Source organism: Pipistrellus hanaki (genome assembly GCF_964339955.1).
Source record: "Pipistrellus hanaki genome assembly, chromosome: 6".
In the NCBI taxonomy this organism is placed as follows: Eukaryota; Metazoa; Chordata; class Mammalia; order Chiroptera; family Vespertilionidae; genus Pipistrellus; species Pipistrellus hanaki.
In genome coordinates, this window is record NC_140508.1 from 42,039,077 (window position 1) to 42,060,835 (window position 21,759).

Genomic DNA, 21,759 nt, shown 5'->3' on the forward strand with positions numbered 1-21,759 from the left:
AAGGTGACATTTGTCCCCAAGATCAAGAGTTCACTTCTGATCTACGAGTAATTTTTTAACAAATTAAGTTCTGACTTGATATAGCAGAATCAAACCCCTGTTTACATTGCTTTTCATGTTCTCAGACTGTCCATAAATCTTTGCTATATAAATATTTTCGCACAGTGAGATCTAAGAGTCTTGTAATGCATATTGCCTTTTGCTTCCTTATGCAACATCAAACTTGATAGACAATTGAATCGCTGTGTTGGGGGGTTCATTCTGATGCGTCTCCTTTTATAAATTTTCTGTGTGCCCACATGGCGCTCATGCCTGTGTTTTGCTAGGAATAACAATCAGCGAGCTAATGGCAGCGTGCTCATTTGCTCTTTCTAACTCAGATGGTGGGGAAAATTCTCTTACAATCATTAAAAGAGAGAAAGGCAAAAATAATAATTGTGTGCCCAGTTCATGCTCCAGATTCATTTACAGCTGAGTCTGATCTTCAATATTACAAGGAAATAAGCTTTAAAATCAAATTACAGTAGAACTTTGCTAATTCATGCCTGACTAATTTGCCCACCCAGAAGTTCTCACTGAAATCATGCTGTTCTTCTCCTGACTTTGAGAAAAATTTAATAGTAGGCTGTGGAGAAGACTCATGTTACTCCTTATTTCAAGGTTCATTGTGAAAAATGTAGTGTTTATACATTAAAGTACCATAAACCAGTGAAAAGGACACAAATCTGCCTGCCAAACCATCAAGAGAGAGAAAACATCTGTTGAAAGACTGGATTCTATTCTTTCTTATTTTTAATTGTAGGATTTTTTAAATGCATCAAATCAAAATGTGAACAGTTGTGAGTAGTCTCCTAGTTTAAGAAAACTTACCATAAAATGCACAATGAAATTTAAACTGGAGATAAGCATCAGCTTATGAATGGCTGTGAGGTGGGCTTCCATGTAAGTTAGTAATAGTTGATGACCAAATTTCCTTCTGTAGAGAAAGAAAGGAAAAGTGAGTTATTTAGCCATAGTATTTTATAGTTGTGCTGACTATGGAGATAGTTGGTTTACTGTTTGCAAAATAAAAGAGAAGTTTTGATTAAATATTGACTTTATTCCCAAAAGCCTATGATAGTTACTAACCAACTATGTACCAACAAGACCACTGAGGGGGTTGTTTTTTAAAAATAGGTCCTAGTGAAAATGTGTTGTAAACCTGTTTGCTGTATATCTTCCTCTGTGGTCTAGATAAATATTACCAACTTGCTATAAAAAAAAAAACAAAAAAAACAAAAAACAAAACAAAAAACGGAAGCATGAGATTAATGGGGTGTTCTTAGCTTGAGTTTGTAGTGTACATTCCACCGGTCCAGACAAGACAAAGGCCTGAAATTAGGCACTACATCTGGGCTTACGTATAGTTATAATTTTAAAGTGTTTGCTAGTTCTTTCTGATAATTTAAACCTTTGTACTGCAGTACCACTGAGTTACTCTGCATACTTACCTACACTGGTTGTCTTAAAAAAAATGAGTGAATGACCTAAGTGGCTGTGGTGACAAGAGTGTGAGATCAGCTGTGACTGTTTTCTCAAATTGATAACAAATTGCTAATGTTTACAGATGATTACTTTGTATCTAAATTAGTTCAGGTTCAAGGTGTTTGCTCTGATGACTTAACTCTCAGTTGCATCTCCAGAGGCCAGAGGCACTGCTGAGTGAGAGTGAGGAGAATAAGCAGCTTTTTCTGGGTGCTCTAACCCTGGGTGCTCCTGGGGCCCATTAAGAATGTCAAGTCTGGATAGAGAAAAGGTTGTGACCCAATGAGCCAAAGCATTGCATTTAACGAATTCTTACTAATTTATGTCTAGAATTTGCTCTTAGGGTGTGTGTTTTTAAAGTAAGGTTCTGAGCAGAAACATGTTTTGCACACAGCATGTACAGAGCATGCCTCTGGAAGTGTGAACTGAGTCAGCCACCCGCACACAGACGCCTCTCCTCCAGCTCCGATAGCTGCTGGTGCTGATGGCAACCAAAGCAGGAGCCACTGTCAGTCTGAGGGAAGGAAGCTTTTCCTCGACACCGCATATTTCCTCAGGGCTTTTAGTCTGAGGCTGGAGAATGTCTTTTGTGGATGCTGTCTGTATACCTTAGGCCTACCCAATTAATAAAGTCCCTGTGTGCTGAGTGTGAATATCTGTTCCGCTCCTTACAAGTTTTCAGATTCTCATGAACCTGGTCTTATCCCAGCATTATATACTATTAATAATCATTATTTCTTTTGTAAAATTAATCTAATTGACTTTCAAGAACTTTATTCCTTATCTATCAAATTCCGCAATTAAAGTGATGTATTTAATATTCGTTTACACTATTAAAACAAAACTTACATAACTGCCATCTATCTAGTGATCTGATAGATATTTTGATAAGTTAACATTATCAACCCACAGATTGACATTAGATTCTGGATGCTTGGAGCCTACTACATGCTTGGCACAAAACAGGCACTAAATAAATATTTCTTTAATAAATGTAGAAACAAAGAAATGACTATCAGACCAGCCATTTATCATGCAGTTTAATAATCAGGAAGTTCAATAGGAATGTACAGTGACCAGATTTCTTTTGCTAATCTTATTAGCACAAAGTATTTGTAGTAAAAATAGATTCACATTCATTGTTTGACTGGGCAGTCTAAAATAGATCCACACCCATTGTTGTGGACTTCATAAATGCAAGACGAAATAGATATGCTTCCTGTCATCTGTACGATGCATTGCTACTGCCGAAATCTCACTCTTGGCAAATGTGAAACAATAACCAGTGTGAAAGCTCCCAGGTTTTCCAAATGTATATAAACAGCATTGGTCAGGCTTAGAGCTGTTAGAGCATCTAAAAATAGATAGGTAATCCCTTATCTTGTTGCATATGAAAATAGTGTTTATATGAAGCAAACTTATTAGAAATGATGTGTGAGGAAAGAATGCCTGCCATGCCTTTTACAATTTAGAGTGAGAAAAATGTATGAATGTGACTTTTAAGCCCAGGATTAGTGCTGCTAGGATGTGGATCAGAATTGTAACCAGTTTCTCTCTGATGAAAATAAACTGTTTATGTTAACATACTGCATTCTGTCTCATAGACTTATCCTTTACCCACAAAATAGCACCCTGTTTATTGAGAAGCCTGCTGGTGATGGTTATTGAAAAGAGAGGTCTGTCGGGATGCCTCTAATTGGCTTAACCACCAAAGGGTTATTTCTTGCTCTTATTACCTGTCAATATAGGTGGGCAGGCATTCTAATCTACTGGTCGCACAGAGACCACGACTGACCTAAGGTTGTACAGGAGCTTTGCACAGCCTCAACTCGGAGGTGATGTCACTGTCACCTCTCATCACCTCTTGTCAGAATGCATTGGCCCAAACAAGTAACATGGCCATTCCTGACTGCCAGAGGGCAGGGAAGTGTTGTCTTCTCGTGTCTAAGAAAGCGAGAGAATTGGGAAGTAGTGAGCAATTTTTTGCAATTGGTGAGTAATATTTTTATATTAAAGTCAGTGAGAGTATTTAATACATTCAACACCATAGATTCAGTTTTAAATGGACTAATTTGTCTAATTTCATGTCAGTTGCTATTTTCTTAGCCCTGTGAATACCGTATTTTCCGGCGTATAAGACGACCCCCTGGTTTTACAGTCAAAACATAGGTTTAGGCCTACATTCGCTGTATAAGACTACCCCCCACTTCCAAGGCAACACCAATTCTTTTTTTAATAGACCACCTCTCTGACTCTGGCCAATCTGAGCAGGCTTTTTACTAGAACACAGTGTAGCTTCGGGTACAGAACATGTATAATTTGCATGCATAAAAAGCCTGCTTGGATTAGCTGAGTTAGAGAGGCGGTCTATTAAAAAAAAGAACTGGTGTTGCCTCGGAAGTGGGGGGTGGGGGGGGGGTAGTCTTATACAGCGAATATAGGCCTAAACCTATGTTTTAACTATAAAATTAGGGGGTCGTCTTATATGCCAGAAAATACGGTAACTGCATCTGGTTATTTTCCCACTGTACCAAGTGACTGGCATACAGTGCATGGATTTGGGCCCATGGTACAATCTTGGCCCAAGAAAGACAGCACTAATTATTTTTTTTATGTTTGATCTTTTCCCATAAGCTAATCTGAAATACCAATTTTTAAAACTGAAGCATGGTTGGGTGAAACTAAGTCAGGACCAAAAATTCATCACTTAGTGAAACAGGAATATTCAGGACTGCCCTCCCCCCTCCCTTTATGAATGCAGTGTACATTTGCCAGCAGCTGATAGTGGCTGAGAGAACATGTAATTTTACCCTTCCCTCCTGTCCTTCAAACCACAACACCCACACCCCCACATACCCCTACACATCCCTGCTTATTTAGAAAGAAGGAACACAAGTTATTTTCTCTTACCTAGAATTTAATCAATTTAAGAAGCTAGATTGAATAAGCTGTCTGGCCATAGTTATCTCTAACCCCCAAGTGCAAAAAGTTACATGAAAGAGCACAGCTCTGGGGGTCCCCAAGATGAGCTCAGTTCTCATCTCTACAAGAGGGGGGGGGGGCTTGACTTATAGTTATTGGCACCTTCCAGTTCTCACAAGAAGGACTCACTGTGAACTTGAACTGCAAAAGCACACAGAAAATTAAACAGTATAGTCCTTCTGAGTTCCAAGTGGTTGCAGGACTTAGATGAACTGACCTTGAGTTGTTTTCCAGAACCTCGGCATCCTTTCTGGCTGCTGCCTCTGAGGTTTCCCATGTTCCTGCCACTGGAATCCACATGCCTCCAGGAGCTCTAGCCCTCTCTCGGTCAGGTTACGCAGGCTTTCCGGGTTTTTGACTTTCCATGCCTTGGAGGGGGCCTCCCTCTGCTCATGTCTCATCCATCCTCCTCATCCCATAGAGCTGGACTCCTCTTCCTCTTGGATGGGTTTCCTCAACTCCCCATTGTATGACCAAACCTACCCAAGTCACACTGTCTCTACTCTCTCATTGTACTTTAATTCTGCTTTGCCTGTGGCTCATATTTCTCTATCTTGTATTTGTAGATATTTCTATATATGTCTCCTTTTACATCTTTTTCTCTAAGCTCTTATGAAATCAAGGATTATTTGATGAATTTTCTTATACTCTTATTATCTAGTATAAAGCGTTGTATGCTATTAAATACTCATCAAGTTCTGAATTAATGAATTTATTATACATTATTCTTTAGTACAAATAAGTATATAGACTGTTGGCTCCCTGATATTAATATTCATTGGATGCTTAGATTACATACAATGTACTTAGTAAATAAATGCCTATAAAACAGAATTGTAGTCTGGAAAGCTAGATCTTTTGATCCATCGAATAGTTTTCTTAAAGACACAGGAATTGACATCCATGTAATTTTGTACTCTTTTACACATTTAATTTATTGGGAGCCCAAAATATACTAACATGTCTTTGGGGTAGGATATACCTGAAGTAATATTTTTCTCTCAAATCATTTCACTCAGTTTTATCAATTCCAGTGGGTAGTGTTCAGGAATTTGAGACCAGTGGTTCAGAGAAACTTGTCCAACAAGACAAGAGAAATTGTACTTGACCAGAGCAGAACTGGTCAGTGATTATGTGGTACATGCCGTGCATGGATCTGTTTTTCCAGTTGGGGGATAATTGCATCTTTGAATTCTTCATTAACTACTGGGTCATGTTTCTTAAAATTATTTTATGAAGCTGAGATGAGGAATGTCTTGTTCTTGGCAAAATCGGTGCTAGTGTAGTTAATGCACTAGCCTATCTGGGTTTTTATTTAAAAAGAACAAATTGCCTTTTTAAAGAGTAATAAATCCCCCTTTGGAATAACAAGAAGATGTCAACTGTTGCAAATGGGGCAAATACTGTATGCTTCCACGTTATGAAAAAGCACAGTATTTTAATAACCCAGGCTGTGTACAATAAAGAACTCTCTCCTTAAGAATACATCAGCCATGTGCTATGATCGTATAATAAACTACTTTTTATTTATGATGTCATTTACAGTTTTAACATAACCTAGTCTTTGCTTTATTTTCTCACAGTTCTGGAGGCCAGAATATCACTTATCACTTGAGTTAGTCAGGATGTGAGCAGGGCCGCACTCCCTCCGGAGGCTCTGTCCCTGTGTCCTCCAGTCTCTCGTGGCTGCCAGCATTCCTTTACTTGTGGCCACATCACTCCAGTCTCTGCCTCTATGGCCACATTGCCTCTTCCTCTTCTCCCTGTGTTAAGTCGTCCTCTGCATTTCTCTTTATAAATACTCTTGTGGGTTTATGTAGGGCCTACTTGGATAATCCAGAAGAACCTCCCCATCTCGGAATCCTTAATTTAGTTACATCTGCAACCATTTTCCATGTAAGATGACATTTACCGTTTTCGGGGATTAGGAACTGGTGGGCCATGATTTAGCCTATTACACCCATTTTCAACACTTGGGACCGCCTTCAGAGATAGGCAATGAATGCATATTCCATCCTACAAGGGTTGTTTGACTCTGAAGTTAAATTGAGGGATCATTGCGAACATACTGTGTGTCATGCTGTTGCTAAGCACTGCGGGGGATACAAAGATACATAAAACGGTGCCTGCCCGAGGTTGCTTGTGCTTTTGCTGGAAGAGAACACTTGTACGTGTAAAATGAGTCAAGAGAAAAAGGTCGGGTTAGATCTTAAGAGCTAGAAGGTGGTACCCACAGTGATGGTCCCAGCCCCTGGGTCTGTGCACTTGGCCTCTGTGGCTCTGCCTGCTGGAACATTTGACCCACAAGAGATTTAGGAACTGATCATGTCCAGCCCCCACAGCCTGACTATTTCCCATTCCATTGTTCTTCACTGTCTCTGGGTCTTTCCCCAAAAGCTGCTTCCTGCAAGTGCGTCTTCCTGTGTGTATTATTCTTTCCTCTGATGTTGATGGTGCCATTGTCTTTCGGTCAGTTTCTCTTCTCTAATAAAATAGCAGTTCAGACTCCTGAAGGGAAACAATTTAGCACAGATCATGCCTCTGTGCTAAAAACTACGAGTAGAATCACTTCTGTAAGTCAGTTATTGAGGGTAAGAAATAAAATCAAGGAAACAACTTAAATTTACAGAAGAATCAATCTATTACAATATCATGTTATATCATTTTGGGTAATTTGAATTTATCCTAGCTCAATCTGTTTACTTGAATGTCATGTCTTAGTGTAAACTACAGAAATATTCCTTTAAAGAGAAAAATAATTTTTCTGTGTTTTTTTTCTTTTTTAAATGTATTTTTTTTATTGTTGATAGTATTAATGATAGCTCTCGTTTCCTCACCCCCTACTTCCCTCTCCTCCCAGCACCTACCTATCCTCTTGGTCTTCACTACTCTATTGCCCATGTTCATGGGCTATGCATATAAGTATATAAGTTCTTTGGTTTGTTTTAAGGGAACCTGAATTTCTCTTGAATTGTAATGCATGGTATTGATTAGAATCCAGGGTGCCTGATGTTCAGTTGACCTCTAGGACCCTGATTATCCTAAGTCTGCAATGACCACATAGGAAAATGAGACAAGCCTGAGTTGGAATCCTGGGTCTGTAACTATCTGGGCCCTGGCCCTGCTTACTGAATGACTTGAGCAGGTCACTTAAGTTTTCTAAAGCACACTTTTCTCATCTTCATAGTAGGGCTAATAATGGTACTGACCTCAGGGTTATTGGGATAATTAAATAAGATAATATATATAAAGCGTTTAGAACATTGCCTTAAAATTTGTCTTTTTCTTCTCTTTTCCCTTGTCTTCCTTAAAAATATAAAATAAAATAAAAATAATAATAATAAAAAGCACTGTCTTTGGGCTGGGCGAGTCGCTGGGTTCTGGTCAGCGCACAGCCCTAAGGAGGCAAACACTGCCCTGTCTGGTCCTCTTGGACAAGCTCACGATGACACATTCAGCACCTTGGGATACCATTTCACCTTGGATGGAGACCAGGCTTCTAAGTTACTTTTTTATGTGACAGTGTCTCCACGTATTTTTGTCCCTGGACTTGAACTGCCAGGTGGCAGGTTTCTTCCAGCAACACGCCAAATGAAATAAATAAAGGGTTAAGTTGCAGACTGTAACGAATGACAATTTGTACCGTGACTGAGGATTATGTAGCGGTTACATTTAATGATGGTAGTTTGCTTCTAAATATTATCTTTAATCAAATCAGGTGAATGTTTGCATATACTTTGCTTCTAAACTATAGTGTGCATGAGTTCTTTTATGTGCATACACACATCTATATGTGATAAGATTGAAGAAAGCACAGTGTTAAAACAGTTTGGTCTGGTTCGAATAATTACTGTTCTGGAGTTTATGATTCATTTTTATTTCTGTTCTTACTCGAATCTTAAGAGTAAAAAGAAGAGCTCTCCCACACAAGGCTGCTAATTGTCCACATACCATGTACTTCCTGCATAAGGGACAGGAGAAGGTGTCTGTGTCTCAGTCCCTTTGCAGGGAGAGAGGAATAGACCAGCTTGTCAAAAATGAATAACTGATAGATTTCTTGGCTGCTAGATACCAATTTTCCTTTTTTTTTACAGACTGATGCCTAAAAAGAAAAATATAGTATGTACTAATGAATCAAAAACATTTTTCTGGCCTTGGCTGGTTTGGCTCAGTGGATAGTATCGGCCTGCCGACTGAAGGTTACCGAGTTTGATTCTGGTCAAGGGCACATGCCTGGGTTATGGGCTCGATCCCCAGTGGGGGGGGGGGGGGGGTTTCAGGAAGCAGCCAATTCATGATTCTCTTTCATCATTTATGATTCCATTTCTCTCTCCCTCTCCCTTCTTCTCTGAAATCAATAAAAATATATTTTTAAAAAATGTTTTCTCTATCTTTGTATAAATTGAATGTATTTCAGTTCCCTTTTGAAATGTTAACTCTGAAGCTACTGTGGCGTTTAAAATACCCTAAAATATTTTCTGTGGGTGGGTAGACTCTCGTGAGAGCTTTCACAGATATCAGAGTGTTATATTTCTTTTCCTGTAGCGGCTCCTCTTAGGGAAGAATTGGGATTAGGGTAACAGAGAGGTTGGGAAGGATTCAGGTGTTACAAGATTTTAAGAGTCTCATACATAGTTAACTCTTCTCAGTTTTTCTTAAAATGGCATCCAAAGTAAATCTCAAACTTGTAATTTGTATTCTTGAAATGTTATTAAATAGTCCATTTATGATCTGCCATCTGTCCCACAAACTTAGGTCCTGAAGGAACAGGTACACATATGTTAGTGTCTGGGTAAGATTTTTATCCAGCAACAATAAAAGATTAAAAAAAAATAGGTTTTTAGTTTGAATATAGGCAGCCAGGCCGACGTGACTGTTTAGACAGCACATGTTGGATAAGGGTTTAGATCTTGGCTGTGCTCCTTACTGACTCTGACTTTGGACAGGTTCCTTAGCCTGTCTGTGCTTTAGTCTGCTTGCCTGCAGCATGGTTGTTAGGGGGATTAGAGAGATCAGTTAGGAGAAGCACTTACAATAGAATGTGCTGGGCACAGAGGGAGTGCCCCATGCATACTAATTGTTGTAGATTTGCAGCTTAAAGTGAGTTGTGTCATGCAAACATCTGGGAAGGTTACTACCTCCAACTTTCCTGCATGTTTTGACTGCACTCTGTACCCTTGAGAAACGTCTTCAGGTTTATTAATACCTTCCATTTTAGGAACCTAAGGCACCTGGTGGCCTTCTCCAGGTTCTTTCCACCTACAAGTGCTCATCCTCACAACCACCTCTTAGTGTTGTTGTTATCCTCTCTGCAGATGAGGACACTGAGGCTCAGACAGATTAACTTTATCAGGTCACCATTTCAAAAGATGCAGGGCCAGGAATAGAACTCAGTGCTGCTTTCACAGGTGTTTGGTCCGCAGAGAGTCATCCAGGAAAGAAAAGAAAGGGATTCAGTCTGTAGAAGTCTTGCTTGTAATTTCTTTTTAAATAACAGTAGTCACAACAGCCCTCCTCCTCCCCACTCAGCATAGCGAGTACGATTGAATGCAAGGAGCTCCATGGTGATTGAGTGTGTGGTCAGATGGGCAAGGTTTGCACTATGTGTAACTCTGTCTACTTGTTAAGTTATCTTTCAGACTCTAAATTGAAAGTTGGTGCCTATTGCTTGACTTACAGGTCATTACAGGAAATTTCAAAGTACTGTTTTGTCTAAAACTGACATGAAGAGCAAGAGAAATTGATATGACAGAAAAGTTTATTTCCTAAGTTCTGAGAAGTGTACCCATTTAAAGAAGCTAGCTGGAGGATACGTATATAAGGATATCCTTCTTCAATAAGTGATTAAGCTGCCCCATCCTTATGTAAAGAGATGTACCCCTAAGAAATAGCATAGTGTTATAGAAACAAATGTAAGTGTTGGAGTGAGACCCTGGCTCAAATCCTAGCTTTGCTACTTTCTAGTTACAAAAATGAAGTTACTCTTCTTTCTCTGGTACTTCAGGGGTAGAGATAAAGGAAAATGAATACGCTCACAGAACTACCCAGAACACCTTACAGAGTGAGGCAGGGCATTTTGTCCCATCTCCCTTTCCTCTCCCACCCCCAGGGCATTTGGCAATATTTGGAGACATTTTTGGCTGTCACAGCTGGGGGACAGAAGTTGCTATTGCATACCATGAGTAAAAGCCAGAGGTGCTTCTAAAAACCCTACAGAGTATAAACTAGGCAGACCCTTGAAACAGACTGTTCTAAGCCTCAATTGCCTCTGGTGCTGAGGTAGAGAGACCCTATGTTAGGAATAACACCTATTGAATCTAATTGTCCCATTTAATAGCCAGTGATTTTGCAAGATAAAGTTGTTTTATCCCCATTTGACAAATGAAAAGATTGACCTTTGGTGATGAGTAAGAAACTTGCCTTTGGTTATTCATCTATTTCTAAATTAGACCTAGGATTTTAAACTAGGCATATATTCATCCAAAACCCCTTTCACTTTGGCATTCGGAACCAGGCAGGGTCAGCCAACCATCTGAGAGGGATGGATAGAGATACGAGTCTCAGATGTTAGTTGCACTGAATGACTTTTGAGGTCCCTCCTAAGGATCACATTCTCTGATTCTATTTTGAAATGGGATTTGTTTTTTTAGCCCCAGTATTAGCATGGCAGGCAGATAGCCCTTGGCCATGGCCTGTGAAATGCCTGTGCTTTGTCTGTGCACCTGTGAGCATTATTCCTATTAATATCTCAGCCCTATCAAGCCAGAGGGCTAGGGTTCCAAACCGGGGCAGCCAAAAATGCACCCCCTCCCCCATCTCATCCATATTCACAGGCGGTTATTTTTACCAACGTGTAAATGGGCCCAGCTAGTCCTCCTTTGGGACAACAGTAGAGGCACATATGAGGGGAGCTGGCAACAAAGTACTTTATTCTTTTCTTCCTCACACTGTTTTACTGCAGACTGTTAAAAGGGGTGAACCAAACCCACCCCTCTGTCATCCCTAGGCAAAATGGAGCTGAAATGAGAAAACATGTGACAAATATAGAAGGAGCAAAACCCTAACTAGTGAACCCCTGCTGTCCAGATGGCCCCCGCCCTGGGGACAAGAGTAGAGTGGGGTTAGGGAGGGTCAAGCCTGAGTATAGTCTACATTTGAGGACTTTATACTTCTAAGAGATTTTAATGGAATAGTTTACTCATCAGTTTAACAGGGAATCACAATTTCTCTTTTGTGAACGAGGAGAAATTGTGTCTGCGCTCTTCCACCTGAACTTAATCATCGCAGGCGAGGCCTGGGTATCAGTATTCTCTGAATTCCCCAGGAGATTCTCATGTTTACCAGGCATGAGAGCCCTGGTCATCTCCCCTCTTCAGTCCTGCTCTTTCTGCTCAGAAGGACTTAGATACCCATTGACCTAGTTCTGTCACAAAAGAGACTAAAAGGGGAGGAGTCGGGCCTCATTTCTCAACCTGTCTGTAGAGTTTTTCCTCCTCCCTGGGGAGGAAGTTCTAAATACTTAATGAGTTTTAAGGGAAACTTTTTAATAATCTAGTTAATGGCCTGAGTTTATGATAGATTGGGTGCTTTAAATTGTTGTCTCCAAATGTTTCTATTTACTGGACCTTTTAAAGAGCTCTAAATAATTCTTTCCCACATATTTTTAAGTTGACATCTATAATTTTCAGTAACACAATAAGTTATTAACCCAGTAGTTGTAAAAGATGCCATATCTAGTGTATTGAGTATTATGTGTGTTCTTTAAGTATATTTCATATCTTACCCAGTACTTTGGATTTTTTTCTTCTATTGCTATTTTTTAATAGTTTTCATTGATCTCAGAGAGAGGAAGGGAGAGGGGGAGAGAGACAGAAACATCAATCATGAGAGAAAATCATTAATAGGCTGCCTCCTCCATGCCTCCTACTGGGGATTGAGCCCACAACCCAGGCATGTGCCCTGACCAGGAATCGCACCCTGACCTCCTGGTTCATAGCTCAATGCTCAACCACTGAGCCACATTGGCCGGGCTTGGAATTGTTGATATGATTCATTTTAATAAAAAATATTGCCCATGAAATTGAATTAGCAAAAACATCCTTATTTTTAAAAATAGTCAGCCATGTCAGGCTCCTTTCCTGTCACTAAAAATTCTGACTTCATTTTTTAAATCAAACGAACGTGAAAATGAGTTGGGTGGAAAGTAAATACACATTCCAGGGGCCTCTTGTAGGTGAAGGAAACCGTGGTTTTTCCACATTCTCTTGCTCTCTTTGCTCTCTCAGGAGCTGGGCCTTTTCAAATCGTCCTGCCTTTTGGGCTCCTGAGGTTTTTATAAGCAGCAAACTGCACATAGTAAGAATCAGATAAGGGGAGAAGCATATGTGGTTTTTTTGAAAAACAGGGAAATAGGGTTATGATTTAGGAAAGGAGAGGCAGCAGAAGGCAGATATGGTTCTCAGGCAGCTCAGTGTTAGGGAAAGATCTAGAAAATGATTTATTTACAACTGCCCATGCACAACACCCTGGAAAGTCTTTGTATATATATTCCCAGGGGTACGCATCCTTCACTTCAAAAAGCTCTGCTTTAAAAGTTATTGGAGTTAGTAAAAGAATTAAAAAAAAATGATTTAGCTCCATTTCTTTTCTTCAACTTTACTCCTTTCATTTTTGTATTAAAATATAAAGAAAGAGAAGGACATGTATAATAGCATACACATGAAAAAATAATGCCAAGATCATCTTCCTTGCATGTTTAAAGATTGCAAGTACGGTGCGTGTGTACATCTGGCAAATGTAACCCCTACAGCACAGCACACCTAGTTTTAGAGGAGGGTGAGGAGAGCCTATTAATGCTTTTCCTTCAGTCCCTGGTATGTGAGTTACAGGCTCTCTAGCTTGGTGGTGAGAGCATGCACTCTGGAACCAGACTGCCCGGCTTTACAATTTGGCTACTATTTTCTAGCTTAGTGACTTTGGGCAATTTTTTTTAACCTGCTAATAACAGTTTCTAACACAAGATAGGTGAGCTACACATCAGCTTATTATTCCTTCTCATCAAGGTACAGCTAGAGCTTCTCCCCCAGCAAACTTGGATGTAGTCCACTGGCCAGAGTATGACCACTGAAAGACACACAATGTGGGGTCCAGTCAGTTCTTCTAGGTCTGGGTGACCAAGCATCTCTGGGATAAAGGGGAAGATTTCTCTTTACGAACAGGAGAACAAAGGAGATGGACATTGGGGTGACACCGAGTGGGGCTAATGATACTCTGCCCGGCAGGTGGCCCCACTGTCCGGATGGGACAGAGTGTCCTGGACGGGACAGCAGCACCCTGTTGCTCCTTCCCCTTCTGTAGCCTTTCCTCCACCATCTCCAGAGTCTGCTTTATGTCACTATCAACTCAGTGACATTGGTGTCTTTGTTGCTGCTTTATTAACAGTGGTATTGGCTGCTGAGTATTTTTGATGGGGACTATGTTAAGGGCTTCTAATATGTAATCTTATTCCCCCACCTCATGGTGAACAAACTCCCTGCTGGCAAGGAGTCTGGGAGCAGAAACCTTCTGAACGGACCCTGTGCCTTCCACTCCCCAGGTGGTCCAGACCCTCACAGGGCCTCATCCAAACAACTTACTGCCCCCCTGAGCACTCTTTCTCCTCCAGAATCTCCCCTCCAATCACTTCTCCCTCCGGCTGTCACGGGACATCTCTAAAGTGTGTTCTGGTGCTTCCTAGGTGAATTTGGAGAAGAGCATATGCATTTGGAGGATTTCATCATTGCACCTTTTTGTTTTAGTAGAATGCCACTTGACTATTTGATTACAGTAACATCGAGGACATACTATTTTGAAATGATTCACCTCAAAGGCTAGTGGCACCAGGTGGGGCAGCGCTGGCTTGTGCAATGTCAGGTTGGCCCCAGTTCAGCTGTCCACAGAACAGGAGTAATGTGGATGACAAGAGGAAGGAGTATGAGGACAAAGCTGGCGTCACCCTTCAGAGAGGAATGAGGCCGTGCCTGAAAGTGCACCTCGGCCTCCAGGTGTCTCTCCAGACAACAGCTGTGGAAGAGTCCCTGTGTTTGTAACATTTTGTCTGACAGCTTCTGTAAAAGTTTCTCAGCTATTCATTATTTAGGTGATTCCAAGAGCATGTTGCCGATCACCCTCAAAATAGAGCCCTGTTGCCTCCTCTAGGTGGTCCTTATGCCTCAGAGGCAGCTTACAGGGAGATGTATTTCATGGTGGTCATTTCCCTCGATATGTAAGATCCAAACATCAAATCATACTATACTATACTATAGCTTTCCTCTTTAATTCCTTCTTTGTAGCTTATGTTCTAATTCCTCCAGACTTCTGTCCCATTTGTCTTGAGAAATTCTCAATATAATTTTCTTAAAAGCCACTACTTAATGATTGCTAGGATAAACCCCAGACATTGGTAATATTAGCTGGTTTTCATCTGTTGAAAGTTGAGTGGCTTTTAAACTTTTGATGATGTCACACAAAGAAAAATTAATTTTAGGTCAGAACTTAGCACACACTCATGCATACCTATATGAAACTGAAATTTCTCAAAATAGTACTTGCTCAATATTTCGTGTGAGACACTAATATTTTCTCTTCCATTTTTAATTTTTTTAAAAAAACTTCTTGTGAACTACTCATAGTTGAAACTCTATGTTAATATACAACTCCACTATTTCATGTAATCACTGTACCTTGCAGGAAGTGCCAGCTCTCTGATGCACCTTCCCAATGAGCCTTTCTGGTCCCTGCTTGCCCTGTGAGCACCCTCTCCGCTTCCAGTGCCTTTCTTCCCATGTGGTCCTGCGCTTTCTTTCTCAGCCTCCTTGCATGGTCCTCGCCTCATTTACCCATGACTTCTGTCGTCATTAGTGTGCAGTGAGATTCAGATCACCTCCTTCAAGTGCAGTTCTGACCTAAAGAAAGACTTTGCTGTTTTTTTAATGTGTTCTTTGTGAGTTTGAGTCTCATTCGTTTGTGAAGACAACTGAGCCTGGTGTGCCCTCGGTACTGGCAGCTCTGGCCCATTGTACACGCAGAAAGCCTGAGGAAATGCCCCAGAGCCATAATAGGGTTCACTGGCACTGCCAGAATAGTCCCAGCATTGGGTTCCAGTGGCATTGACACCAAGCCCCTTCTTATTTAAAAGGAAATAGTTATTTAAAAGCAGGGGCACACTTTCTCTTCAGGGAACACAACTGTGCCATTCCTTTGCCCCCTCCTATTCACACCTCAGCCCGTATCCTCTAAGGGACCCCATGAGTCTTCCAACCAGGGGACCAATGGGCAGCAACCGCTTGTCCCAGGCTAACCCTCAAACCTGTCTCCAAGGCCCCTTTTCTCTGCCTTCCCAGTGAGCCAAAGCAGCCTGGCCTAGGCTCCCCTGTTGCTTCTTCTATGGCCTTCCTTGTTACACTGTTTTTGCTATGGTCAATAAATTATTGTTTGCTTTTCTAAATAAATAAACAAACAAATAAGTAAATAAATGCGGGGAGGGGTGGTCCTGAATATAGTTAATCATCGTTTAGAGAGCAAGTGCTAAAAGAAAATGTTGGTATATTAATTTCACTTTTCCTGTAAGGCAGATTTTTTTATTTTTTTATTTTTTTATTTTTTTTACCTTCTATGACAGGTTTCAGGGGCTCTGTTTGTGTTATCATGACTTCGGAAAAATATTTGATGGCTTGTCAGAAGGGAACATTTATAATTGGTACTAACCCATACATTTTCAGCCTCTAGAATAGTGTGACAGGTAATTGAGGTTGAGATTGATAGCTTTTTCCACTTAAAAATAAGTTCAATAAATGCCAGTATTCACTGTATGAGTTAAACTAATTGGTGTTTTGTAATCACTTGTAGTTAACATGAAGCTTGATGAAAATAATTTTGTAGTGGAAATTACTAAAAATTGATTGCTGTAACATGTTTTTGATGATATGGGTGTAAGATGTCATTCTGTGGCATGATGACCTGAGGAGATGGTGGTGGCCTCAAATGTCTCTGCAGGGCCTGCAGGTGGGGATCCCCCCTTCTGGCACGCTGTTTCTACCTTGTTACTGTCACACCCAGGTGTCCTTGAGAAATGCCTACTTCTCATCTCGCAAAAAAGTCACTAGTTAGCCCTCTGAACCCCTACTAAGCTCTCCTGCGGTATTGAAGACATGTTTGAAAATTGGTATAGTGCCATTAACCTAAGTGGTTTACATTACCTACAATTTTTTCGGTTTGGGCAACAGTGGAATGTTTTGAAAGCAGGTCTCACCAGCACGTTCCACTGACAGATGAAACCCTTATTTAAGCCCATTCCTTTGGAACATGTGCTGTTCCAGACTTGATCCCTATTTTATTTGAAAAATTCTTTTATTTTAGTCATCCTTGATGTGCACCAGAAATAAGGTGGACCTTGTGTGTATTTTAATCCTGAGATTGCTCCATCTTTGGCAGTTTTATAAATTGTTTTTCAATGCAATGAGAAGACTCGTTAAGGTACACATGAGGTTTGCCTCAGGCCTCGGGGATTCAGCAAAACTGTTTCATTGGAGGGAAGAAGTAGAGTCCAAACCGGAGGTGGTGTTAACAATAACATAGCAAATGGCATTTTCACAGGACTCCCCACCCAAGTCTCAGCAAACTGTGGAGAGCCACCATCCCAGTAAGATGCTCCTTCGCTGTTGTGGCCCAACATGGCAGGTGCCTCTTCTGGTGCTTGAACAAAGCTGAGCCTTTTGATCAGTTTAGAATTCTTAACATCTCCACAAAAAAACAGCATGGGCATGCAGCTGTTATGTGGATTTTTGTTGCAGTGCCCTGAGGTTAACGATGGATGAATGGCTTTGAATGGTATCAGGTTATGACCGAAGCTCTGAGTGGGATAATCTCCTTTTGGCAGTTGCATCCGTCTGTGTTTCTTTCCCAGCATCAACAGCAGTAGCAGGAGGAGAGGGGACAAGTAGTAATTAGGTAGACGGGCAATTTATGGTCAGTAGTCAACACACTACTTGTTTCATTTTTTATTGCAGAGTTAACTGATAATTACACTAGTTTTGTAATTATAAGTAAACTAGCCAAATTGGGCCTGGAATGATCCCTAACTCTTTGGACAGCAAAAAAGGAAGCTTTCTTCCTTTTTTGAGCCTTCTGCAGGCTGCTTCTTTTGTTAAGATCTACAGCATTGCCGGCCATTGTGGTTTAGTGGTTGAGCATCAACCTTTGAACCAGGAGGACATGGTTTGATTCCCCGTTAGGGCACATACCCAGGTTGCAGGATCAGTCCCCAGAAGGGGGCATGCAGGAGAGTCAGGTAATCAGTGATTCTCTCTTATCATTGATTTTTTTTTTTTAATCTCCCTTTTCCATCCTCTCTAAAATCAATAAAAATATATATATTTTTAAAAGGTATATAGCATTTATTGGCAACCCGTAGCAAATGTACCTAAGAAAACAAATGAGAATCTCATCACAAGATTGGGCTAATCTCATGCTTCCTGCACACCCAACCAGCAGTAACTTTGATTTTCTATTATTCTTCATGCATTGTTTAGAGAAGACAAATAGCTTTCTAGTTAATTACATTTTTAAAATTACCTAAAAGGAAATCCTAAGTCCAGAGAAAATCATGTCACTAACTCTCATTTATATTTACCTGCTGCTGCTTTTTAAGTGCAAGAAGAGACGTTTCCAAGTACATTTGAGAGGTGGTCTCCATAAATGATAAAAATCCACGGCAGACTAGTAAAGAGTGCAATAAGAGCCCAGATTCAGAGTGAGAGGTCTGGCCTCAAGGTGGCTGTGGGACAGGGCTTGCCAGGTTTTAGGCATTTCTGAATGTGGTAAGTGCTACTGCCTGTTTTTATAGGAGGGTCATAGAAGTCCTTGTGTCTGGTTTGTGCCTAGGGCCAGGGCAGCAGCTATGACACATGCCCTCTAACAACAGGACATAGTGCAAACAACTGGTCAGACACCCCATGGGCCAGGTCATGACCCCTGTACTGAGTTATGTCTTCCCAGGTATATCCCAGAGCCTGAAGAGGCACCTGTGAGGATTTCTCAGAGTGTATTTCATCTAAGTCTATTTTAAGTCAGAAAGATCTGTGCTGTGTAGTAGATGGAGAGTGGAAGAAGCATGATGGGTCCACAATTTAACCATTAACTAATCCATGAACTTGTATTCTGAAGCAGTGTACTTACTAGATTGAAAGTTTGAGGCCATTTTTTATGATAAATAATGTATACGATTTATTAATAACTAGGCTGTGCACTCTTGCCCTAAACTCTCAGCTCTCAGGGAGCTCTTTAGTTTATAGCACTTGATTAATAAATTCCAGGTGGGCAAAAGTAGGCTTAAAGTATGTGAGACAGTTTATGCTTGCATTATTATTCATTAAGCTATTTTATAATTTTTTAGATGAACAACTATCAACCTCCTTTTGCCACACCCTGTATTTGTTAAAATATTCCCAACCTGTCTTTACTGTCTTCTCTTTAAATTGGTCGAGTTGTGACCCCCAAGTCTCGGTCAACCTGAGTGACACTTTCTTGACAATCATGCTCCTCAGGTCCAACAGATGACCTATCACCATTCTAAACTGATCAAACGTCTCAGCTTTATTCAGACAGCAGAAGAGGCACCTGCCATGTCGCACCACAACAGCGAAGCAGGCCCTGTGCCAAAGACCACACCTTGTCCTCACAGCAACCAGAGAATATAGGCACTATTAATAGACCTACTTCATTGGTGGGGAGCCTGGTGACCAGGAAGATCTGTCCTATTCCAGGCTCCTATCTGGGTAGGCTGGTTTGAGTTCAGGCTCTTAACCTAGTAATCTTCAGTCCCATATCTCAATACCAGGCAGGAAAGCAAGGCAATCCACCAATAAGATACTAGGTTGAGAGCAGTTTGCTGAACTTGGGTACTGGACATCCCATAAAGTGTTGGGCATCTACAGGTCAGGTGTATGGGGCCGAGGCTCTCCTGTCTCCCAGATGACAGCTGTCCGTGCCTCATCTGGGCCACCTGCCTTGACCCATCCCCATGACATCATAATGTCAGGCCCTGAACTTTTGTCTCTGTCTGTAAATAAATGTTTAAGAATGCTGACACACTGAAATCGATGGGAACATTAACTCTCTGCTCTCTTCTCAACAGACACGAGACGACTTCCTGGGACAGGTTGACGTGCCCCTTAATCATCTCCCGGTGAGGATGGTTACTATTGCCTTTTGTGAGCAGTGGCTTCTCATTGTTTGCAGCTGGCTATATTTTCAGAGTAATATTTCCTCAACACAGTGGAGGAGGCTGAAGTAAAGAGCCCTAGTTGTTGTTGTTTTTTTTCTCCAGAAAGTGGTCTTTTCATGGTGATAAGAAAGAATCAAGTGTATCTGAATCTCCAAGTATGCTAGTCAGTGTCACCTGCTTCTTGCTCTTCTGCCCTTTCATCTTCCTTTGTCAATTCATTTAAAACAGCTCCCTTCCTCTGTCAGACCCCTCCTAGTCACTGAGGTGTTTTTGCTTTCAAATTCATCCTCTGTATCTAATGAAACATGTGTTCCCTTCATCTGGAACTGCACATGCTATTTCTGTGGCCTACATTTCTACAAGCTGATGGTGCCCAGAATTTGCTATATGGCTTTCTCAGTCAGCATAGACAAAAGATGCTGTTGCTTCTGAATGAACTTGTCACTCAGCTTTAGAAATAGGAGTTAGCATGTGTGGTGTGGCTACCATTTCCCTCTGCTCAGATGAGCAGCAAAACATTTAGATCTATTGACAAATAACTGAGACGATATAGACAGACTGTGGGGACAAGACCCTGAGACGTTGGTGAGCAGTAGGTCACCTCATATTCCAGCTTTGCTTTTCCATATTGTTCCGCCCTTCCTCTGGCTCTTGGGCAACACAGAGTGATTGAAATAGCAGCCAAGAGAGGATAAGTCAAATGGTTCACAGTGAGGTTACAGGTAATTGCCAGCCAGACCCTGTTTGACCTTGAAGGCATAGAAATAATTTTCAGTTTATTATAAGCAAAGGAAGAAACCATTGGCAATTTAAAGCAGGAAATGACAAATAGATAACATACATATATATATATATATATATATATATATATATATATATATATATATATATATGGTTAATATGCTAAGTGTCCATCTGACCGGTAGCTATGATGCACACTGACCACCAGGGGGCAGATGCTAAACGCAGGGGCTGCTGAGCTACAGTGACTTGGCAGCAGCAGTTCTTGGGTGACGCACCCTGAAACCAGAGAGGAGGGAGCCTGATTCCTCTCGGGCCATCCAATTCCACCTTCGGCCGTGGATTATGTTGTTGCTGGGGCACTGTTGGCTCTGAATCTTTGCATACTTGGGTTTGAGTTCCACACCCTGTACGACAACAACTTTGCAAGAGTGCCCTCTCGCACTCTGGGACCCCTTGGGGAATGTCAGAGAGCCGGTTTTGGCCTAGTCCCCACAGGCCAGGCTGAGGGACCTCACCTACCAGAGGGACCCGGCTCACTGTGCACCCTTCGAGCATGGTGGGAAGGCACCTGTGGGAGGTTGGCTCCAGGGTATGTGCCACCCCTCTTGCCCAGTCCTGCCCTGCCAGACCTGCTCCACCAGCCACCTTCTAATTTATTTCCTTGCAATGTGCACAGATCTGTGCACCAGGTCACTTGTTTCAAGTATAAATGCATACACACACTCCTCTCATACAAAACTAAATCATGGTATTATGGTCTCTTTTGTTAGAGAAGTAAATATTTTAAATTATGTTTCATTAAAGAGCCTAGGTTTTTGAGATTTTACTATTAATGAAATAGTAACATTTATTTTTCTAATTTACTGCTTGCTTTGATTAAGCACAATCTTTTGATTTCTTCGAAAAATGGACAAATGTTACAATTGCATTCCTAGGTTCATGAAATAAGCAGCAAAAGGTAGATTGATGGTGCCACCTAGGACAATCTCTGTGGAGGAAATAACCTTTCATTTGTCTAGGCCAGTGGTCAGCAAACTCATTAGTCAACAGAGCCAAATATCAACAGTACAACGATTGAAATTTTTTTTGAGAGTCAAATTTTTTAAACTTCTTCTAACGCTATTTCTTCAAAATAGACTCGCCCAGGCTATGGTATTTTGTGGAAGAGCCACACTCAAGGGGCCAAAGAGCTGCATGTGGCTCGCGAGCCGCAGTTTGCTGACCACTGGTGTAGGCTAATGGCATGA

At 41.1% G+C, this 21,759-nt stretch overlaps 1 protein-coding gene across 15 annotated transcripts in view; it reads left to right on the forward strand.

Annotated features, from left to right (window-relative positions):
* NEDD4L (NEDD4 like E3 ubiquitin protein ligase) overlaps nucleotides 1-21,759 on the forward strand; it is a 285,795-nt gene that overhangs the window by 195,075 nt on the left and 68,961 nt on the right. For all 15 annotated transcript variants that reach the window (XM_084888495.1, XM_084888492.1, XM_084888493.1 and 12 more), the window contains one exon: nucleotides 19,679-19,729. Coding sequence is in view for 7 of the 15 variants with exons in the window: in XM_084888492.1 (XP_084744618.1) it covers nucleotides 19,679-19,729 (51 nt within the window). In the remaining 8 variants the exon portion in view is untranslated. The remainder of the gene's footprint in view (nucleotides 1-19,678; nucleotides 19,730-21,759) is intronic.